Source organism: Juglans regia, chromosome 3 (assembly GCF_001411555.2).
Source record: "Juglans regia cultivar Chandler chromosome 3, Walnut 2.0, whole genome shotgun sequence".
NCBI lineage: Eukaryota > Viridiplantae > Streptophyta > Magnoliopsida > Fagales > Juglandaceae > Juglans > Juglans regia.
In genome coordinates, this window is record NC_049903.1 from 31,844,546 (window position 1) to 31,863,065 (window position 18,520).

Below are 18,520 nucleotides of genomic sequence, written 5' to 3' on the forward strand. Positions count from 1 at the left end.
CTGGTGGTGAATATTTGCATATATATAATTTTACAGCTTGTATACCTTTAATACAAATCAATTAATTTACAATTGAAAATGAAACAATATACAAAGAAATCTCCTACAATCACGTTGGTCAACTTTGACATATATGGGAAGACTATGATTGAGGAATGATATCCTCAACACCCCCCGAAAGCTGAGCGTCGGATTGGATAGTAAAAACTCAAATAGAGGTCGAGAAACACTCTTAGTAAAAATGTGAGCAACCTGTAAATGAGAGGGGACGTGTTGTGTACGTCGTTTGCCAACGACAACAAGTTCGCAAAGAAAGTGATAGTGTAATTCAACATGCTTAGCCCGCTTGTCAGAAACTGGATTGAAGTTAAAAAAAGTAGCACTTTTGTTGTCGCATAAGAGAAGAGGCAGCTATGGGATAGATACCAGAAGATCATGCAGTAGATGGGTGAGCCAAATGAGTTCAGCGGCAGTAAAGGCAAGGGCACGATACTCCTATTCGCAGCTGGAGCAGGAGACAGTGGGCTATTTCTTGGCACTCCAGGAGACCAAATTATCACCAAGATAAATAGAATAACCAGAAGTCGAACGACGAGTATCAGGACAGCTGACGCAATTAGCATCAGAATAAGCAACAATAGTACAAGGAGAGGCAGATGGTCGAAATGTTAAGCCAAACCTTTAACATAGCAGAGAATACGCTTAATAGCCAGAAAGTGATCGTCAGAGGGAGCATGCAAAAATTGACTTACAGAGTTGACATCATGAGCAATATCAGGATGCGTGATGGTAAAGAACTGAAGCGCACCAACGAGAGATCTGTAAAGAGTGGGGTTTGAAAACATAGGACCATCAACGGACATATGCTGAGAAACAATCATGGGAGTGTGAACAAGCTTACTGTCAAGTAACTGAACTCGAGAGAGAATATCTCATGTATATTTAAGCTGACTGATGAAAAGACCATCAGAAGTGGGGGAAGCTTCAAGACCAAGAAAGTAACTGAGAGAGCCCAAGTCCTTGGTGGCAAACTCAGAATTGAGTTTGCGAGTGAAACTGTCAAGAATAGAAGAATTGTTGCATGTAATAATGATGTCATCAGCATAAAGAAGCAAATAAATAATATTCGACTTCTGATGAAAGACAAAAAGAGAAGTATCAGCAAGGCTGCAAGAAAAACCAAGATGAATGAAAAAAGAATTGAAGCGCTAAAACTAGGCACGGGGGGCTTGCTTGAGACCAAAAAGAGCTTTGTTCAACTGGCAGACATGATTGGGGAAGTGAGAATCAATATACCCTGGAGGCTGCTCCATATAAACATTATCAGTGAGAGTGCCATTAAGGAACATATTCTTGACGTCAAGTTGGCAAAGATGCCATTTATGTGTCACGTCAAAAGAGAGCACAACTCGAACTGTAGTAGCCTTGATGACAGGACTGAAAGTATCGGTGTAGTCAAGACCAAGTACCTGCGTATAACCCTTGGCAACAAGGCAGGCTTTGAAAATCCATCTTACTTTTCTGGTGGTGAATATTTGCATATATATAATTTTATAGATTGTATGGCTTTAATACAAATCAATTAATTTACAATTGAAAAGGAAACAATATACAGAGAAATCTCCTACAATCACGTTGGTCAACTTTGACATATATGAGAAGACTATGATTGAGGAGTGATATCCTCAACAAATGCTAACCAAGTTGTAATGATATAATTTAATGGAGAAACAAGCAAATTAAAGTGTGTGATGTGTGTCCTTTTTAGTAGTGGATGTGGCGACAAATAAGACTCGTGTGGAGCTCAAGAGGTGCGCGCAGGGGAGCCTTTTTCTTGTTTGTAAGTTGTTTTTATTGGCATATATCTCATCTTCTGCCATAATAGTGACGCGCACAGACTTTTAACAAAAATAAATATACCAGCTGACCATTTCACTTCACGTGGGCAACGGTTCAACAAAGAATACCCAGGACGGTTATCTATGTCATTTGTCTTTACTAAAAGCTTTATTATTCATCATCTTCACACACCACAATACACCACACTTATTTCTTTTTTTTTTTATTTTATTCTTCATAAACTAATTGAATTTTTTTACTAATCATTCATACACCATATATTTGATAAAAGAAAAAATAATTAAAAATTAAAAAATTATGTGTAGTATGTGGTGTGAAAATGATGAGTAGAATTTTTCTTCCCTAAAAGTATTGCCCTTGAATGTGTTTGCAGGTAATCTTTTAAAGTTCTTCTACACTTAAGCCGCTACAGTAACCAACATCACACACCGCTTATGTGGATTTCTTTCTTTTTTTTTTTTTTTGGCTACAGTAAAACACACCCGTTTTACTCACGACAAACCTCTTGACTTTCCCCAAATCAGTTCATTTAAATTTTCCCCCTCCAAGTTCAGCGTCACCTCTCTCGCTTGTTCTCGCCGCTCTTCTGCCGTCGTCCGTCTGTCATTGTTAGGGTGTTCGCGGTAGCATTTGTTTACCCATTCTTTGGTAAAGTGTTGCGTCGTCTCTCTCCCTACTGAATTTTTTTTTTTGGTTACCCATTTTGACGATACGATTGTTAGGTGTTTGTGGTGGCATTTGTCCGTCGTCTGCATGCCGTCTGTCGTCTACCATGTCATCCGCCGTCTGCATTGTGCTGTTTCTGCGAGGTTACCCATTTTCGTGAGGTCCATTTTACTGCTTTTGTGAGGTCCATTCCTATGTGTTATTTAATACACTTTTTGGTTGGATTTCTGAGATGTTTCTTAATCTTATATCTTAAGGAACCTGATCTCAGTTGGTATTGGACATTGCACATCTCTATGTGGCTTGTTTTAGTGCAAAATAACCAACAATATCTCATATTTGTCATGAAAAATATACATAAAGGTTTTGATGTTATACTTGCTGGTTTGGAGTTACTTTTATGGACTTTTCTGAAAAACTTATGTATATTAAGGGAGAAAAATTATATTATTTATGTTTTAGCTTCATTTACAGTTGCTTCCCCTGATTAGAACTTATTATATTATGACCATTGTTACAACTCCATTTGCTAGAGTTTGCAGTTTCAATGAACAAAGATTATCAATTGCGTACTTTAGGATAGAAAATGGTGCATTCAGTTGAACAAAAGCGTGTGCATGATTTCCAACACAGGGATTAACATTAATCTAAATAGTACTATTCATATAAGTTAATCCGATGTTGTTCAAAATACATTTATAGTCCAAAGCAACCAAAAATAATTACAATTGATAACACCCAATAAATACATAATAATATTCGTGCACATATATTCTCTACGAGTTTCTTTCCAATTTTCTTCTCTTACTTAGAAAGAACACACACTCTCTCTCTCTCTCTCTCTCTGCACTAGTTTATCTTTCGTTTTTGGAATTTCATACTCGCGCAACAATAAATCGTCCTCTCTTTTTCGAGTTGCATTCTCTCTTATGCGAATTTTCTCCTTTACTAGTGCAAGTATGTCTGCCCATTTAAAGAATTGACACATTGCTTCTCCTTGCATACAAATTTTTAATTTTACAAATGTTAGATTTTGGCAAGCTAAAAAGCAATAAAAAATTTTGATAAAAAATATGTTATACCGGTTATACTTCGGGCAAACGTAAAATTTGTTTCCAAGATTTTTGTTAGTATGGAAGGTCTTTAATGGGGCTTTCAAGCCACACCAACAAGTTGGTGCTTCCATTTAAAACTCATCAACAACACATGACGATTGACTCGAGGCCATAGGTGATCTAAATGAAACATTAAGCATATTCATCATCAAAAAATGATTTTCATACAAAAAATGAGATCAAAACATGACTCAAGTTTTTTGATAGCCTATGGATCTCACAGACTGGTTGGTATGACAAACCGTTTGATGGCTGAATTATGGACTTCAAAAGATGCAATTGCATTAGTCTTATCGATTCCCTATACTACAGAGTTTATGCTTAACCGAAAGAAAGACAAACTGAGTTTATGCTTCAAAAGATGCAACTGCATTAGTCTTTGGAGGAACAAAGTGGCACTGTGGAAGAAAAGATAAAAAAGAATTGAAGTTATCTTCAACTTCATCTAACAAGGTCTTGTGATTTTGAAACTGTGTATATCAGCCTAGGACCTTTTTTTTGGGATAACAAGTCAATGAGTCAATTTTATCTGCTTTAGGGTAACACTTCTAGAAACCAATCCATTCATTTTTCACAAATCCAATAAACACATATAACTATGAGCGTAGGTAAGTGAAATTCAAAATTATGCACACAAAAATCTCTTTATAATCTTGTGCTTGTGTGATGACATACTTGTGCAAATCATGTGGCAAATTTTTGTTTAATCATATGGGAATACACTTTTTTTTTTTATTCTTTTTATTTCCTTATCTTTTTAATTAATTACATCTCTTAGTTTCAAATCTACTACGTACACCTGCAAGAGCAAAAGCTTCTTTGGGTCACCAATTTCATGTTACAGAATCTCTTGGCAGTTGCATTATAAAGAAAAATAAGATCATCTTAGTTCAAGCAACACATAACTAAGGAAAACTTCATAATATAGTCTAATTATTTTGGTAGAACGCAACATGCGTTTAGGGTTTCTTCAGGACAGATTGATAAAATCGAAGGAGAAGATTATGAAATTCGCAGATGGTGGGGGAGAGATTCACATAGAGTAGCGTCTGAGATGCTTCTTACGTGGAGACGGATTCGCAGATGGAGGGGGCAGATTCACAGCTTTTAAGGATTTGATTCGTGGTGTTGCCTCTTTCGTGGGGGACTCGTTATTCGCGGATTGAGGGGAATCGCGTTTGAGATGCTTCAGAGGGGAGATGAAATTGGAATCGCGTTTGAGATGCTTCAGAGGGGAGATGAAATTGGAATCGCGTCTGAGATGCTTCGTGGTGTCCGCGTCATTGTTGGCCACTTTTGTGAGGGATTCGGCAGGAGTAGATGGAGGGGGGTAACTCGAAGCCATTAGACCATTTACCTAAACCCGGTTAGCCACATCAGCTAGTGTGTGGTGTTAGAGGCTAGACCGACTTTGGAGTAGATTTATTCAATCTTTTAATTATATATGTTTACAGGTACGCCCTCTTTCAATTGTGACAAAAAGAGAGGGGAGTTTTTTTACTTTTTCTTTTCTTTTCCTTTTTCAATAAGCCGGTAGATTATATAAAATAAGTACAAGCTAGTTGTTGAAATGCTAATCTAACATAATATTAATTCTTGATTCCATTAATTTCAGTCTAATAGATCCTAATAGTAATTAACAAACTCTTGGTCTAATTAGTAGCGATTTTCTCCACTAATAACTAAGATGGACTGAATTAATTAGAGCAAGCAAGCTAATAGGAAACCGTGAAACCAATTAAGCAGTAGTACTACTACTGATCCTTTTGAAACAATTGACAAAGCTGGCAAATCAATATGGTTTATTTGGACAAGGTCATCATCATGTTTACCATGTAACAAATTAATAGGTAGTTCTGGAAACTAAAAACTATCCACCTCGGACATGATTGTTCATGAAATTAATGGCTGAAAAGCTTATGGATGTTGCTGGGGAGATGGTGAAATTCAGTCTGTAGGCGATGGGCATTTTTATTAATCCAATTGATCTATATATAGGTCGGCCCATGTATAGTGAGAAAATCTAATGTTCTTTTTGTAGCCCTTTATTTTATTGCAAGCCTTGCTAGTTGCTAGGTACGTAATTACCTTAGCGGCCTAGCAAAACCACAAGCACCATTTCATTTGAAACCAATAGATCATGATCATAACTTTATAATTACATATATAATGTCTTATAATAGATCTCGGGGAAAATTAATTCCAAAACATATATAAAATTGATTGCGAAATATACACTCATGATCTTCAACAAAGTTACATAAATAGATCAAATATTCCTCATGTCAAACACATGATCATGACTCGATTCACATAAGAATGAACAGTATCTCATTCCCTCATTTTTCTATTCGGAATTAATTATAATAATTATTCCTCATTTAGTTATACTAATCTCAAAGGAATATAATGAATATGGCCATCTTGATCAAGAAACCACATTATCATGAAGATGATTACAAGGGAGCTGGAGCAGGACCGCTGGTGGGCGCCGACGTTGCTGCCCCTGAATATTGATCAGTAACAACGGGACCAGGGGCTACAGTACTACCAGAGCTCAAAAGCTCGCTCATGGCACGACGAGGGTTGGTGCGTTGCCTCTCGCAAAGATCTGGCAAAGATACTCCTGCATGTATCAAAACAAGCAATATCGATCAAGATTTTAATTAATACAATAACATGAGTTAACGTGTTACCTAGCTAGCTATGTTATAAATTAATTTAGATCGTAATTAATGATCACGATCTTTCAAAATATGATTATATAAATAAAAAATTATACTTTACCCCCCCTTAAAACTTAAATTTCAATTTATTCTTTTGTTAAAATCTAACCATTAAATAAACGAAAAATAGATAAAGTGACACGATTTCATGAATATATGTATATGTGTATATTATGTCTGGAAAGATATTAATTATAATAAATCACATCATAATTAAAATGGTTAAACACAGGAGATCATATAAATAAAGGCAAGAGAGTTTGGAAATAATAAATATATAAATTAAGAATTCTTACCCTCCCCAGCAGCCAAGTTGGAATAAAGATCAACAATGTTGGGGCACTTCTGGTAACAATCCGGGGAGCAAAGCTTGGCAGTGACTTGGGGTTCAAGAAGGGCATCCGATGAAATTCCGACAGCTTTCCTATCAACACCACAAGCCTTAACACATTGGTCGGTCTCTATGTATTCAGAGATGCCCTCAACCACCACTTCTGATGTCCTGCACTGGTACTCCACGCTTCCTTCACCCACGGCCGTCTCCAGTAAACACCTTTTCCCCGACGAAGCTATTGCAAACGCGCAAACATTCGATGGCAAATCCTCACAGACCAGCTCAGCTGCAATATTCGCACAAGCAAATTAAAACTAATAAAATAATAATAATAAAACTCAATACCCAGAATTAATAGAACGACGTTCAAAGCAGACGTACCTATTGCTGCATGGAGGAAGAGAGAAGATAGGAAGAGAGCCAAAGGCAATTTGGTTGAGAAAGAAGAAGCCATATATGTTTGCAAATGAATTGTACTGTACGTGTTATGCTTTGGGTTCCGACCGAAGGGAAATGGAAAGAAGAGAAAGTAATGTTTTTTTTCTGAGAGGGAGTGAATGGAGAAGGGCATGTATATATAGGTGAAAGATTCGGACAAATACATGAAGCCAAAACAGTATCTATGGACCTACTTTCAGAGAAGTCACCGCCTTTGAAAGCTGATGATCCCTTGCGTAATCGTTTATAACGGATCCTGTCAAAATTAATTAACGCGTTTCTATTTTTGGAGACGCGTTTGGTAGGTTTAAGGTTAGTTTTGTACACTATTGCAACTACATTCCATCGAAAAAATCTGCCCTTAATTTCTATTTTGATTTATTAGCAGTGGTTTGGATTTAAAGATGAATTAAAATGGGTTGATATAGTTTGTGAATAGTAGAATAAAAATTAAATTATTTATTATATTTTGTGTGAAAATTTAAAAAAATTATATTAAAATTTAAAAAAATTAAATTATTTATTATATTTTATACGAAAATTTAAGAAAATTATAATAATAAAATAAAATGAATTAAATTTAATTAAGATGATTACGAATACGCTCTTATAATTATAAACTTATGTGTGTGCGTTTGTGAAAGAAAGAATATATATATAATGTTTATGTTTATTCTTCCGATTTTTAATAAATATGTTTTCTAGAACTTACTCCGTCAAACTCTGTTATTGACTTGACTTTTACCATACGTAAGAATGTTTCTGGCTTAGCTGGCCTGAAACGTGCTTTATTGATATTCACGCCTAGCTTAGTAAGACATCTTTGAATTGATATTCGATGTCTGCCTGCCTAAGCTGCACACTTCATGTTGAAATTCTCGATCAATGAATTGTTATTAATTTGTCCATTCCCTCCATCATTTGGTTTTTGATCTTCTATGCATGGCCACCAAACATTAATAATAAATAATGATATATAAAAAAATTAAATTACTTCAAACTCTAATAAATCCTTAATCTATGAAAAATGCTTTGAGGATCGAATTTAAGTCTGAATTTTTTTTATTTAATAATTAAGAAAATATTTTTTAATAATGTTATAAACTTTTTTTTTTTTTTAAATATTTATCTTCAAGCTATTTTTTTCAATATCTATACACCCAAAGCATTTCTCTTTTCTACATTTGCGCGTATCAATATTACGTTCCCTCCTAGCTAGTTAATTCCAATCCAACAAATTATTCCGTATAAGGATTTTTATTTTTTATTTTTTTTTCAAGAGCCAAGAATTAGTGCATGGATTAGGATCGAAACATGTTTGGTTCAAATTTTCCAACTAATATTTATTCATCATACATATATATATATATAAGTGAATATATATATATATAGTTTTACACATTATTCATTAATGTTTCCTATATATTATATATGTATATGTTTGATTTTGAAAATATTTATCTGCAAACACGTTTGGATAGTGAGTTAATATGAAAGTTAAGGAAAATATTGTTAGAATATTATTTTTTAATATTATTATTATTTTGAGATTTTAAAAAAATTGAATTGTTTATTATATTTTATATATAAATTTAAAAAAATTATAATGATAAAATAAGATGAATTGAAATTTTTTACTATCCAAGAGACCTCAAAATTTCAATACCCATATTAATTAGGATTTAAAATGTAGAATTATTTTGTAATTATATATATATATATAATTAACCCGGCCCCGCCGTCGACTTGACCTGTATTTTGGTCATGGGTCAGACTTCGTGAAAAGAAAGTGCCAGCACACCCCACAAATGCAAGGAAGAAATTTCTTAGAAGAATGGTATTCTTATCACTTTTTTACTATTTTTTTAATATTTTTTAAAAATTTTTGTAATTAAAAAAATAATTATTAAAAAATTTATATATATTTTTAATTTTTTTAATAATTAAAGACATTTAAAAACACTTAAAAAAAACAAATCCATTAAAAATAGTAAAGTGGTGATAAAAAATTGTAAATCTATCGTTATACTATTTATTATAAGCAGGTCAAGCCGAACTATAGACTTTGGCCTGACATTGATGGGTCAACTAAATTATTCATAGAAATGATATTCTTACTAATATATAACAACTTATTTATAATTATGTAATAAAATAATATTCTTATAATTTTTTTATTTAAAATTATTTATAAATTATAAATTAGTTATAAGCCTATCACTACTCAATTATTAATACAGAAATTAATTACAACTACTTTCTTTCTTGGAATTGTCAGATTCCCCGAGCTGTAACGTTCGGCTCCTTGTTCACATCGAAGGCCGACGACAGTTTTAAATTTTAATTCTCAAAATTGAGTTATTCTGTTCACAATCCACATTTAAATATAATAAGATTTAATTTATAAAATTCATAGTTTTGAATTTATTAAGTTAAATTATATTATTATATATTTTATTAAATATAATCTGTACATAGAATAAAATTTTTCCCGCAGCATACGTTAAGACGACATTGTGGTGAGGCGGCGGGCTTTGTTCGTAGAAATTAAGGAGAAGCAAGAAATTTCCAGACTGTTGATATATAGACGTGGATGGAGTTTCCTTCAAAGTCCGCATTAATTTTATTTACCATTCGCATCCCCATTATTGACGTTTGATCAAACACGACTTCTTGACTTGTACGTATGCAAAATTAATCATTTTTATTACAACTAATTGATAAACCATTTAATTATAAGTTTTGCATATAGGGAAAAAAAAGTCAATTAAAAAAATTAATAAAAAAATATTAAATAAAAAAAATTCTATTTGTAATTTTGAATAGGAGACTGTGTGTGCAGTCATTAATAAATGGGATAAAAGAAAAAAAATATTATTTTAAAAAGAATATTATCGTAAATTTTAAATTTTTTTAAACATAATTATATAAGCTTGTATGAGTAGACTCTATTTATAGATTGTATATAGACTAACTCTATTGAATAGTGATGAATAATAATAAATAGTAATGAAAAGTAAAAAATAATAATAAAATAATAAATAGTAGTGAAATATTCTGATAATACCTCAAGTAATCTTATAATACCTCAAATAGTCTCAATATCCAAATTAGGTCTAAGTCAAGACAACTTGGTGGAGAGGGGGCCTTTGTTCATATATAGAAATTAAGGATAGGAAAATGATAAGTACTACATAATATTTTTTACAATATATTTTATAATTATATTTTAAAATGAGAGATATTATTATATAAAAATAACATTATTTTATAAAAATATCTTTATTTTATATCATGTATTATAAAAAATATTGTAAAAAGTGTTGTGGCTATCGTTACTTTAAGAGAAAGCTAGAAAATTCAAAGACAGTTGATATCTAGATGCATGGATGGAGTTTCCTCCGCGCATGAAAAAGACCGCATTAATTCTATGATCATTCGCATCCCATTATTTATTGACTTTTGATCAAACGTGCCTGCCACCAATACCATGCCATTGCTAGACGACTTAGATGATTGACTTGTATGTACGTGATCCATCGTACTTATGCAAAATTAATCATTTTTATTGCAACTAATTGATATTACAAACAATTAAATCATTTAATTATAAGTTTCGCATATAGGAAAAAAAGTTAAAACAAGGTAATTGAGTGTAATGTCAACGGATAATAATACTCTTATACTTCTTTTATTACTATTTTACTATCTAATTATTTTTCTTTTTTTATTTTTTAAATCTAGATTAAAAATTTTAAAATATGATCTTTTTTCATAATCTAAAAAAAATAAACTCAACCAACGTAATAAAAGGACATCTTTCTTTGTAATAGTGTTTTTGAATATCAAAGAGTAAAATAAGGTTAACTTTTATAAAATTAAATTTATTTTTAATTAAATTACTTAATTACATTAGTTGATTGAATTTATTTTTTTTTAAATTATATAAAAGGGTCATGTTCTGAAATTTTTTTAATCGAGATTAAAGAAAAAACAAAATTAATAATAAAGTAGTAATAAAGAAAGTTTAAGGTATCATTACCGTTCAAAAATCACTTTCATGACAAGAGTATGGATTAATTTAGTCAATTTATTGGTTTTTTCCCGTTGTTTAGGAAAAACAGTTCTAATTATCAATATGTGGTCTACTTCTAGACTCTAAACTTTCCAGTTTCCATGAAATGCTTATAATAACTTTATTCAACAAGAAACTTAAAAAGTCACAATTCCGAACCCATGTCCCGATTAAAAGTAACACGCGACTTCGTAGTTTTTACAGCCATAGAACCAAATCGACATGAAACATTACTTTTTAACGAAAAAATTGAAAACATGCCTCGTTTACAGGCCACGTAGATACGAGGCCCAACTACCTTCATGGATTATTTTTTCAGAATTTTATAGAAAATGGTTTATTTTTATTTTTTTAAAATATTAGTCGCGATTAATGCGATCTTTTAATAAACATGCTAAAGCCCCAATAACTTACATTGAATTCGTCCAATTAATCAAACGTTTAAGCTACCCGATTATACATACATATACATATATATATATATACACACACACACGATTGAAAAATTTTACTCAACAGTATTACACCACATGTATGTTGAATATAAAAATAAAAATAAAATTAAAAAGAATTGTTCTACTCAGCAAGTGTGCTCTATAGGGCTACTAAACATAATTAAGGGTGTAACCGGTTCGATAGTTTTAGATATATTTTATAACTGAATCGGTATATAACAGTTTTTAAATTTGAAGAACTGATATCATACTGGTTACACCCTTAAATTGATATTTTTAATTTTATAGATTTCGATCCGAATTCTGTTCAATTTTTTCAATATGTTATATAATATATTGTAGTATATTATAATATATATTATAATTTTATTATAGACTATAGTAATAATATATAATTATTTTTATAAGATCTTAAAATTTAATATTATATTAATTAATAATTTATCATATAATATAAAATTATTTTATACATAATTATATATAAATATATATAAAATTATTTTACATAATTTTTATATTTATCTATTTTTTTCATAAAAAAATGTAGGAGGCTTTTACATCTCATATTTATATATACTAGCGGTGGTAGACGTGCAAAGCACGTTTGCCACATCTGTCAAATTGAAGAAAAAAAATAAAATATAACTTTGAATATTAAAATAATCTAATGTATAAAAATAAAATTATTATTTATTTATGTTCATCATTTATTATGAAATTTAAATTATATTAAAAATTCAAATTAATTAGATAGTTTTTTTTTTCTTAAAAATGTACAGTAAAATTTTATCATTTATTTAATGATAAAAAATTAGTATTTTAATTATCTATTTTATGTTAGTTTAAATCAATATTTAAACTTCTATCGTTAGATTAAATCTGAAAATTAAAGATGAAGAGTTGTAATTTAAAATCTATAAATCAATATTTTTCTTCACTTTTCCTTTCTCTCTCTTTCATTCCCCACGCACGGTTGTGGTATTACGTCGCACATTGGCATTCACACAGACGAACCCAAAAAGAAACAAAAAAACAAAACAAACGTGAAAAAAAAAAAAAAAAAAAAAAACTTCTTTACTGTTCATTACTATTGATGAACAATCATGAACAGTATAGGGATATGCGAAAAAAAAAACCATACAGCCTTTTTACTGTTCATTACTGTTGATGAACAGTAATAGGATAGCCTCTTTTAAGATATAGGCAGATATATATATATATATATATTGAAATTAATTTTAAGTGTATGATAGAATATTTATATTTTAATTATCTATTTTATGTTAGTTTATATCAATATTTAAACTTCCAACGTTAGATTAAATCTGAAGATTAAAGATGAATGGTTGAAATTTAAAATCTAAAAACTAATATTTTTTCCCACTTTTCCTTTCTCCCTCTCTCTCATTCTCCACGCACGATTGTAGTATTACGTCGCACATTAGCATTCACACGAACAAACCATTAAAAAAATAGAAAAACTAAACAAATATGCAAGAATAAAAAATAAAAAATAAAAACTTTTTTACGGTTTATTTCTATTATTAAACAGTAAAAAAATATGTAAAAAAAAAAAATCTCTTAACTGTTTATTACTATTTATAAACAATAATAAATAATACATGTATAACGATTTTTAAGTAATAAGCAGATAAAAAAATTAACCTGGCCCTGCCGTCAATTTGACCTGCATTTTGGTCATGGGTCAGATCACTTCGTGATTAACGTGCCAACACATGACACCACATATGCAACGAAGAAATTTATTCATCAGTCACTACTCAATCACTTCGTGACTAACGTACCAACACATGATCCTAAAATCACTATTTATCTCACATTTTATATTATACAATTATTTTTTTTATAATATTTAAGATGTGACATAATAAATACTGATATTAATAATTATTCAGAAATTTATTATAAATATAAACAGGCCAAGGCCGAACTGCATATAGTTTGGCCTGACATTGATGGGTCAACTAAATTATTAATTAATTAATTAATTACAAATACTTTCTTTATTGGAATTCTCAGATTCCCCGAACTGTAACGTTCGGTTTCTTGTTCACATCGAAGGCCGACGACAGTTTTAATTCTCAAAATTGAGTTATTCAGTTCACAATCTACATTTAAATACAATAAGATTTAATTTATAAAATTCATATTTTTAAATTAAATAATGTTATTATATATTTTATTAAATATACTCTGCACATGGAATAAAATTCTTCCTGCAGAATAAAGTCGAGACGACTTGACATGGTGGAAATTAAGGAAAAGCAAGAAGTTTCCAGACATTTGATATATAGACGTGGATGGAGTTTCCTCCGTGCATGAAAAACACCGCATTAACTTTGTGATCATTCACATCCCCATTATTGACGTTTAATCAGACGTGCCCACTAGGGCTGCAACCCGATGCCATCCAACCGGGTTTGGACCCGGTCCGACACGACCCGATGCTGTTTGCGCGCCAAACCGATCCGATCCGACCCGTATTATGCGGGTCGGGTCGGGTTTTCGGTTTTCATTACTCAACATCAGAATTAATTTTTTCCTTCGTTTTCTCACGAGCTAAACAATTAAAACCACAACAAGAACCCATTTCATTTTCTTTACTCAACGCCAACATTCATTTTTTCCTTCGTTTCCTCATGAGCCAAACAACTAAAATCACAGTAGATTCTATTCAAATATGGAGAAAAAAATCCACAAAATTCAGAAACTTGAAGACTAATTGAACCAAAAATACCAATAGAACTCCAAATCTTTTCTGTTCTACTTGAGTGACTAAAAAAAAAGAAGAAAAGGGAGAACCGAAACAGAGAGAGAGCCGAGAGACACAGAGATAACCTTGAAACGAGGCAGTGGAACGGAGGCCTGGAAGCTCGAAGTCGGAGAACGGTGATGGCGACGGCGACATAGAATGGCGACGGCAACTAGGGTTTCCGTAGTGGGGAGAAGACTTTTCGCCATTCGCCTTTCGCCTTTTGCCGTTCGCCTTTCGGTTTCGATGGGTTTCAGAAGAGATGACTTCGATGGGTTTCAGAAGAGAAGATTGAGGAGAAGAGATGACTGAGGACTTTTCGGTTTCGATGGGTTGCAGAAGAGAAGACTGAGGAGGGTTTCGATGGGTTTCAGAAGAGAAGACTAAGAGAGGACTTTCGGTTTCGACGGGTTCAACGGGTTGATAGTTTAAAACCCGTTATTAAACTTTGATCCGATGAACCAGTTTTTATTCGGGTGGACCAAGTCGGTTTTAACGGACGGATCGGGCCCAAGGCCTTTTCTGCACAGCCCTAGTGCCCACCATGCTATTGCTGGACAACTTCGATGCTTGATTGACTTGTTCGTACGTGATCCATCGTAAGTATGCAGAATAAATCATTTTTATTGCAACTAATTGATGTTACAAACAATTATAAGTTTCGCGTATAGGGAAAAAACAAGGCAATGGAGTGTAATGTCAAAGGATAATGATATTCTTATAGTTCTTTTATTAGTCTTTTATTATTTTTTTCCTTTGACTCACGAATCCCTCTCTTTATATGAGAAGAAAACAATGCGTGTAGAGATGGGGGAGGGAGGGAGATCGATTCAGAAGAAAAGGGGGGGAATCGACATGCAGGCCTTAACTCGCCTGGCTTTTTCTTGAAGTGCCTATGTGTCGTCTATTTACTGGCTGGTGTAAAATTAGATTTTATACCCATCCAGCTGTAAGTTTTTCTCTTATACAAAAGGTCATGTTCTGAGATTTTTTAATCTAAATTCAAAGAAAAAAATTGATAGTAAACTAGTAATAAAAGAAGTGTAAAATATCATTATCCATTTAAAAATCATTTTGAGTATGGATTAATGTAGTCAATTTATTGGTTTTTTTCCCGTTGTTTAGGAAAAACAGTTCTAATTATCAATATGTGGTCTACTTCTAGACTCTAAAGTTTTCAGTTTCCATGAAATGCTTATAATAACTTAATTCAACAAACTATTCCTAAAAGAAGATTGGTGTAAACTGTAGAAGCTCCCTATTCCACCAACCTCGAAGAACTTTTTGTGGAGAGTCTGTAGAAACATTTTGTCAACTAAAGATAATTTGTGTAAAAAGAAAGTTTTGACAGATTCAACCTGCCCAATGTGCCTACAACAACTTGAAACAGTGGAACATATTTTATGGAATTGTGTATTAGCTTCTGATGTTTAGAGTGTCTCCTCCAGGAAGATTCAAAAGAGCTTCATGGCACAAAGTAATTTCAAATTGATCACGCAGGTAATGCAATAGAAGCTTGACAGAGAGGACATGGTAGAATTCACCTTAACTCTATGGAATTTATGGTAGAGAAGGAGCCAACTCGTGTTTAAGAACATTTTCATTGAACCACAGCAAGTGATATACAGAGTAAACCAATTAAAAATTGACTTAGCAGCTGCTTTAAATATCAGAAGACAAGGCAATGACAATTCTGAAAATACTGATTGAGTGATATGGGAATGTCCACCAAAGGATTATTGCAAGATTAATTGGGATGTTGCAGTTGAATCAAGATTATGTAAAATAGGTATAGGAGTTGCTATAAGAGATGATAAATGGAATTTTTTGGCTACAATGAGGAAGAAGATGACATCTATTCAAAATCCTCTACTTTTAGAAGCAAGGGCTGCTCTTGAAGTAGTTAATTTTGGAATTGAACTTGATATGACAAATGTAGTGATGGAAGGAGACTCTAACCAAACAATTATGTTGGAATGATCATCACATATATCAAAGTCCTACTCAATAGATTCAAATCTAGTTAATTTAAGCACACAAGCAGAAAAGACAACTTACTCGTTTGTTTTCAGAGATGAGATGAGATGAGATGAGATTAAAGTTAAAAAGTTGAATAAAATATTGTTAAAGTATATTTTTTAATATTAGTTTTGTTTTGGGATTTGAAAAAGTTGAATTGTTTATTTTATTTTATATTGGAAGTTGGGAAAGTTGTAATGATTAGATGAGATGAGATGAGAAGTTTTTCCAAAACAAACGAGGCCTTAATTGCTCATTTGTTAAGGAGAAGTGTTTTAATAGTGACTGAGTGTGTAATCGAATTGGAGGAGACTCCAACATAATTTGTCTATGTCTTATCACAGTTTATCAATAAACAAGTTGTTTAAAAAAAAAAAAAAAACTTAACTCAAAAACAAAGGTAATGATTCAGCTTTGGTTTCGGTACGTACAGAAGGTGTTTATCATCCACTCAGAATTATCGATAAGATTGATATAAATGTGTAAGAAAAATATTTTAGTCATATAAAAATTATATAAAAATAAATTTATAAAATAATAAGATTTGATGTAATATATCAAATTTTAAAATTATTTTTATAATAAAATATATCTAACAAATTATATGAAGTCAGATTAATTTTTAGATTTAATTTTGTATAAATTTTTTATGGCAGTACAACTTCTCAAACGCGTAATGGTACTTACTATTCCTGAAGAGAATGTTCCTGCCGCCTCATTTCATAAAAGAATAATGGTTTAAAAAAATTTTTTGCTTACCGTTTTAGGAAATAAATATTAATGTATTGATATTTTTTATTTTTAAAAAATATTTAAATATATTTAAAAAATTTAAACATATTTTAAAAAAAATATAATTTATACTAAAAACACACCAAATAGACAAATTTGAGGGGCATACTAGCGCTACCCTTCATAAAAGGCCACAATTCCGAACCCACCATGTCTCAATTACAAGTAATACGCGACTTTAAAAAAAAAAAAAAAATAGTAATACGCGACTTTACCAAACCGACATGAAACAGAACTTTTTAACTAAACACTAAAAAACATGCCCCTTTTACAGGCCACGTCGATACGAGGCCCAACTACTTCATTGATTATATTTTCAGAATTTTACAGAAAATGGTTTATTTTTATTTTTTGAAAATATTAGTAGCGTATTAATTAATGCGATATTTTAATAAACATGCTAAAGCCCCAATAACTTACATTGAATTCGTCAAATTAATCAAACGTTTAAGCTACCCGATTATATATACACACACGATTGAAAAATTTTACTTAACAACATTACACCACACAAATGCCAATAAAAAACAAAATAAAAGAATTGTTCTACTCAACAAGTGTGTGGTATAAGACTGTTAAATAGAATAACTAATACTATTTGACATTTTTTAGGGTAATAATACTCTTATTCTTTCTTTATTACTGCTTTACTATTCAGTTAATTTTTTTTTTCTTGTTGTTCTTAGCATCTGGATTAGAAAATCTTAGAACATAATATTCTTGCATAACCTAGAAGAAAATAGATTTAATCAACCAACATAATCATGTAATTTAATTAAAAATAAATTTAATTTGATAAAAAATTAACTTTATTTTGCTCTTTGCGTTTCAAAAATACTATCAAAAGGAATGAGATCCATTTATTACGTTGTTGAGTATTTTCTTTTAGATATGTAAGAAGGTCATGTTTTGAAATTTTTAATCTATATTTAAAGGGTAAAAGGAAAAAAAATAATTAAATAATAAAGCAGTAGTAAAAGAAATGTAAATGTATCATTATCTTTTTTGAACTAGTTTATAGCAGAGAAAATTGCAAGTCACTTGAAATACATAAAGGGTAAGATTAATGTCGATAAGATGACTGTAAAAATAGTTAAGGGAAATGCGAGGGCTCCTCCCTCTTTCCAATGCACTAACAACAAAATTTGGGAGGTGATTCAGTAAGAAAGAGACTTGGACATAAGAAAGACTTGATCTATAAACAAATCTTACAAAATTGAACTTATAAAATAGCGTGAATTGATATGATACAAAGTGAACATGATGA

The 18,520-nt window shown here is 31.3% G+C and overlaps 1 protein-coding gene across 1 annotated transcript; it reads right to left on the reverse strand.

Moving 5' to 3' along the window:
- Window positions 1–5,827: 5,827 nt before the first annotated feature.
- On the reverse strand, window positions 5,828–7,258 carry LOC109021392. Its single transcript, XM_019004013.2, has 3 exons — window positions 7,083–7,258; window positions 6,664–6,987; window positions 5,828–6,267 (listed from the first exon to the last, which is right to left on the reverse strand). Exons 1-3 carry the CDS (start codon window positions 7,153–7,155, stop codon window positions 6,098–6,100), a joined length of 567 nt encoding a protein of 188 aa, XP_018859558.1. The 5' UTR covers window positions 7,156–7,258; the 3' UTR covers window positions 5,828–6,097.
- Window positions 7,259–18,520: the final 11,262 nt, after the last annotated feature.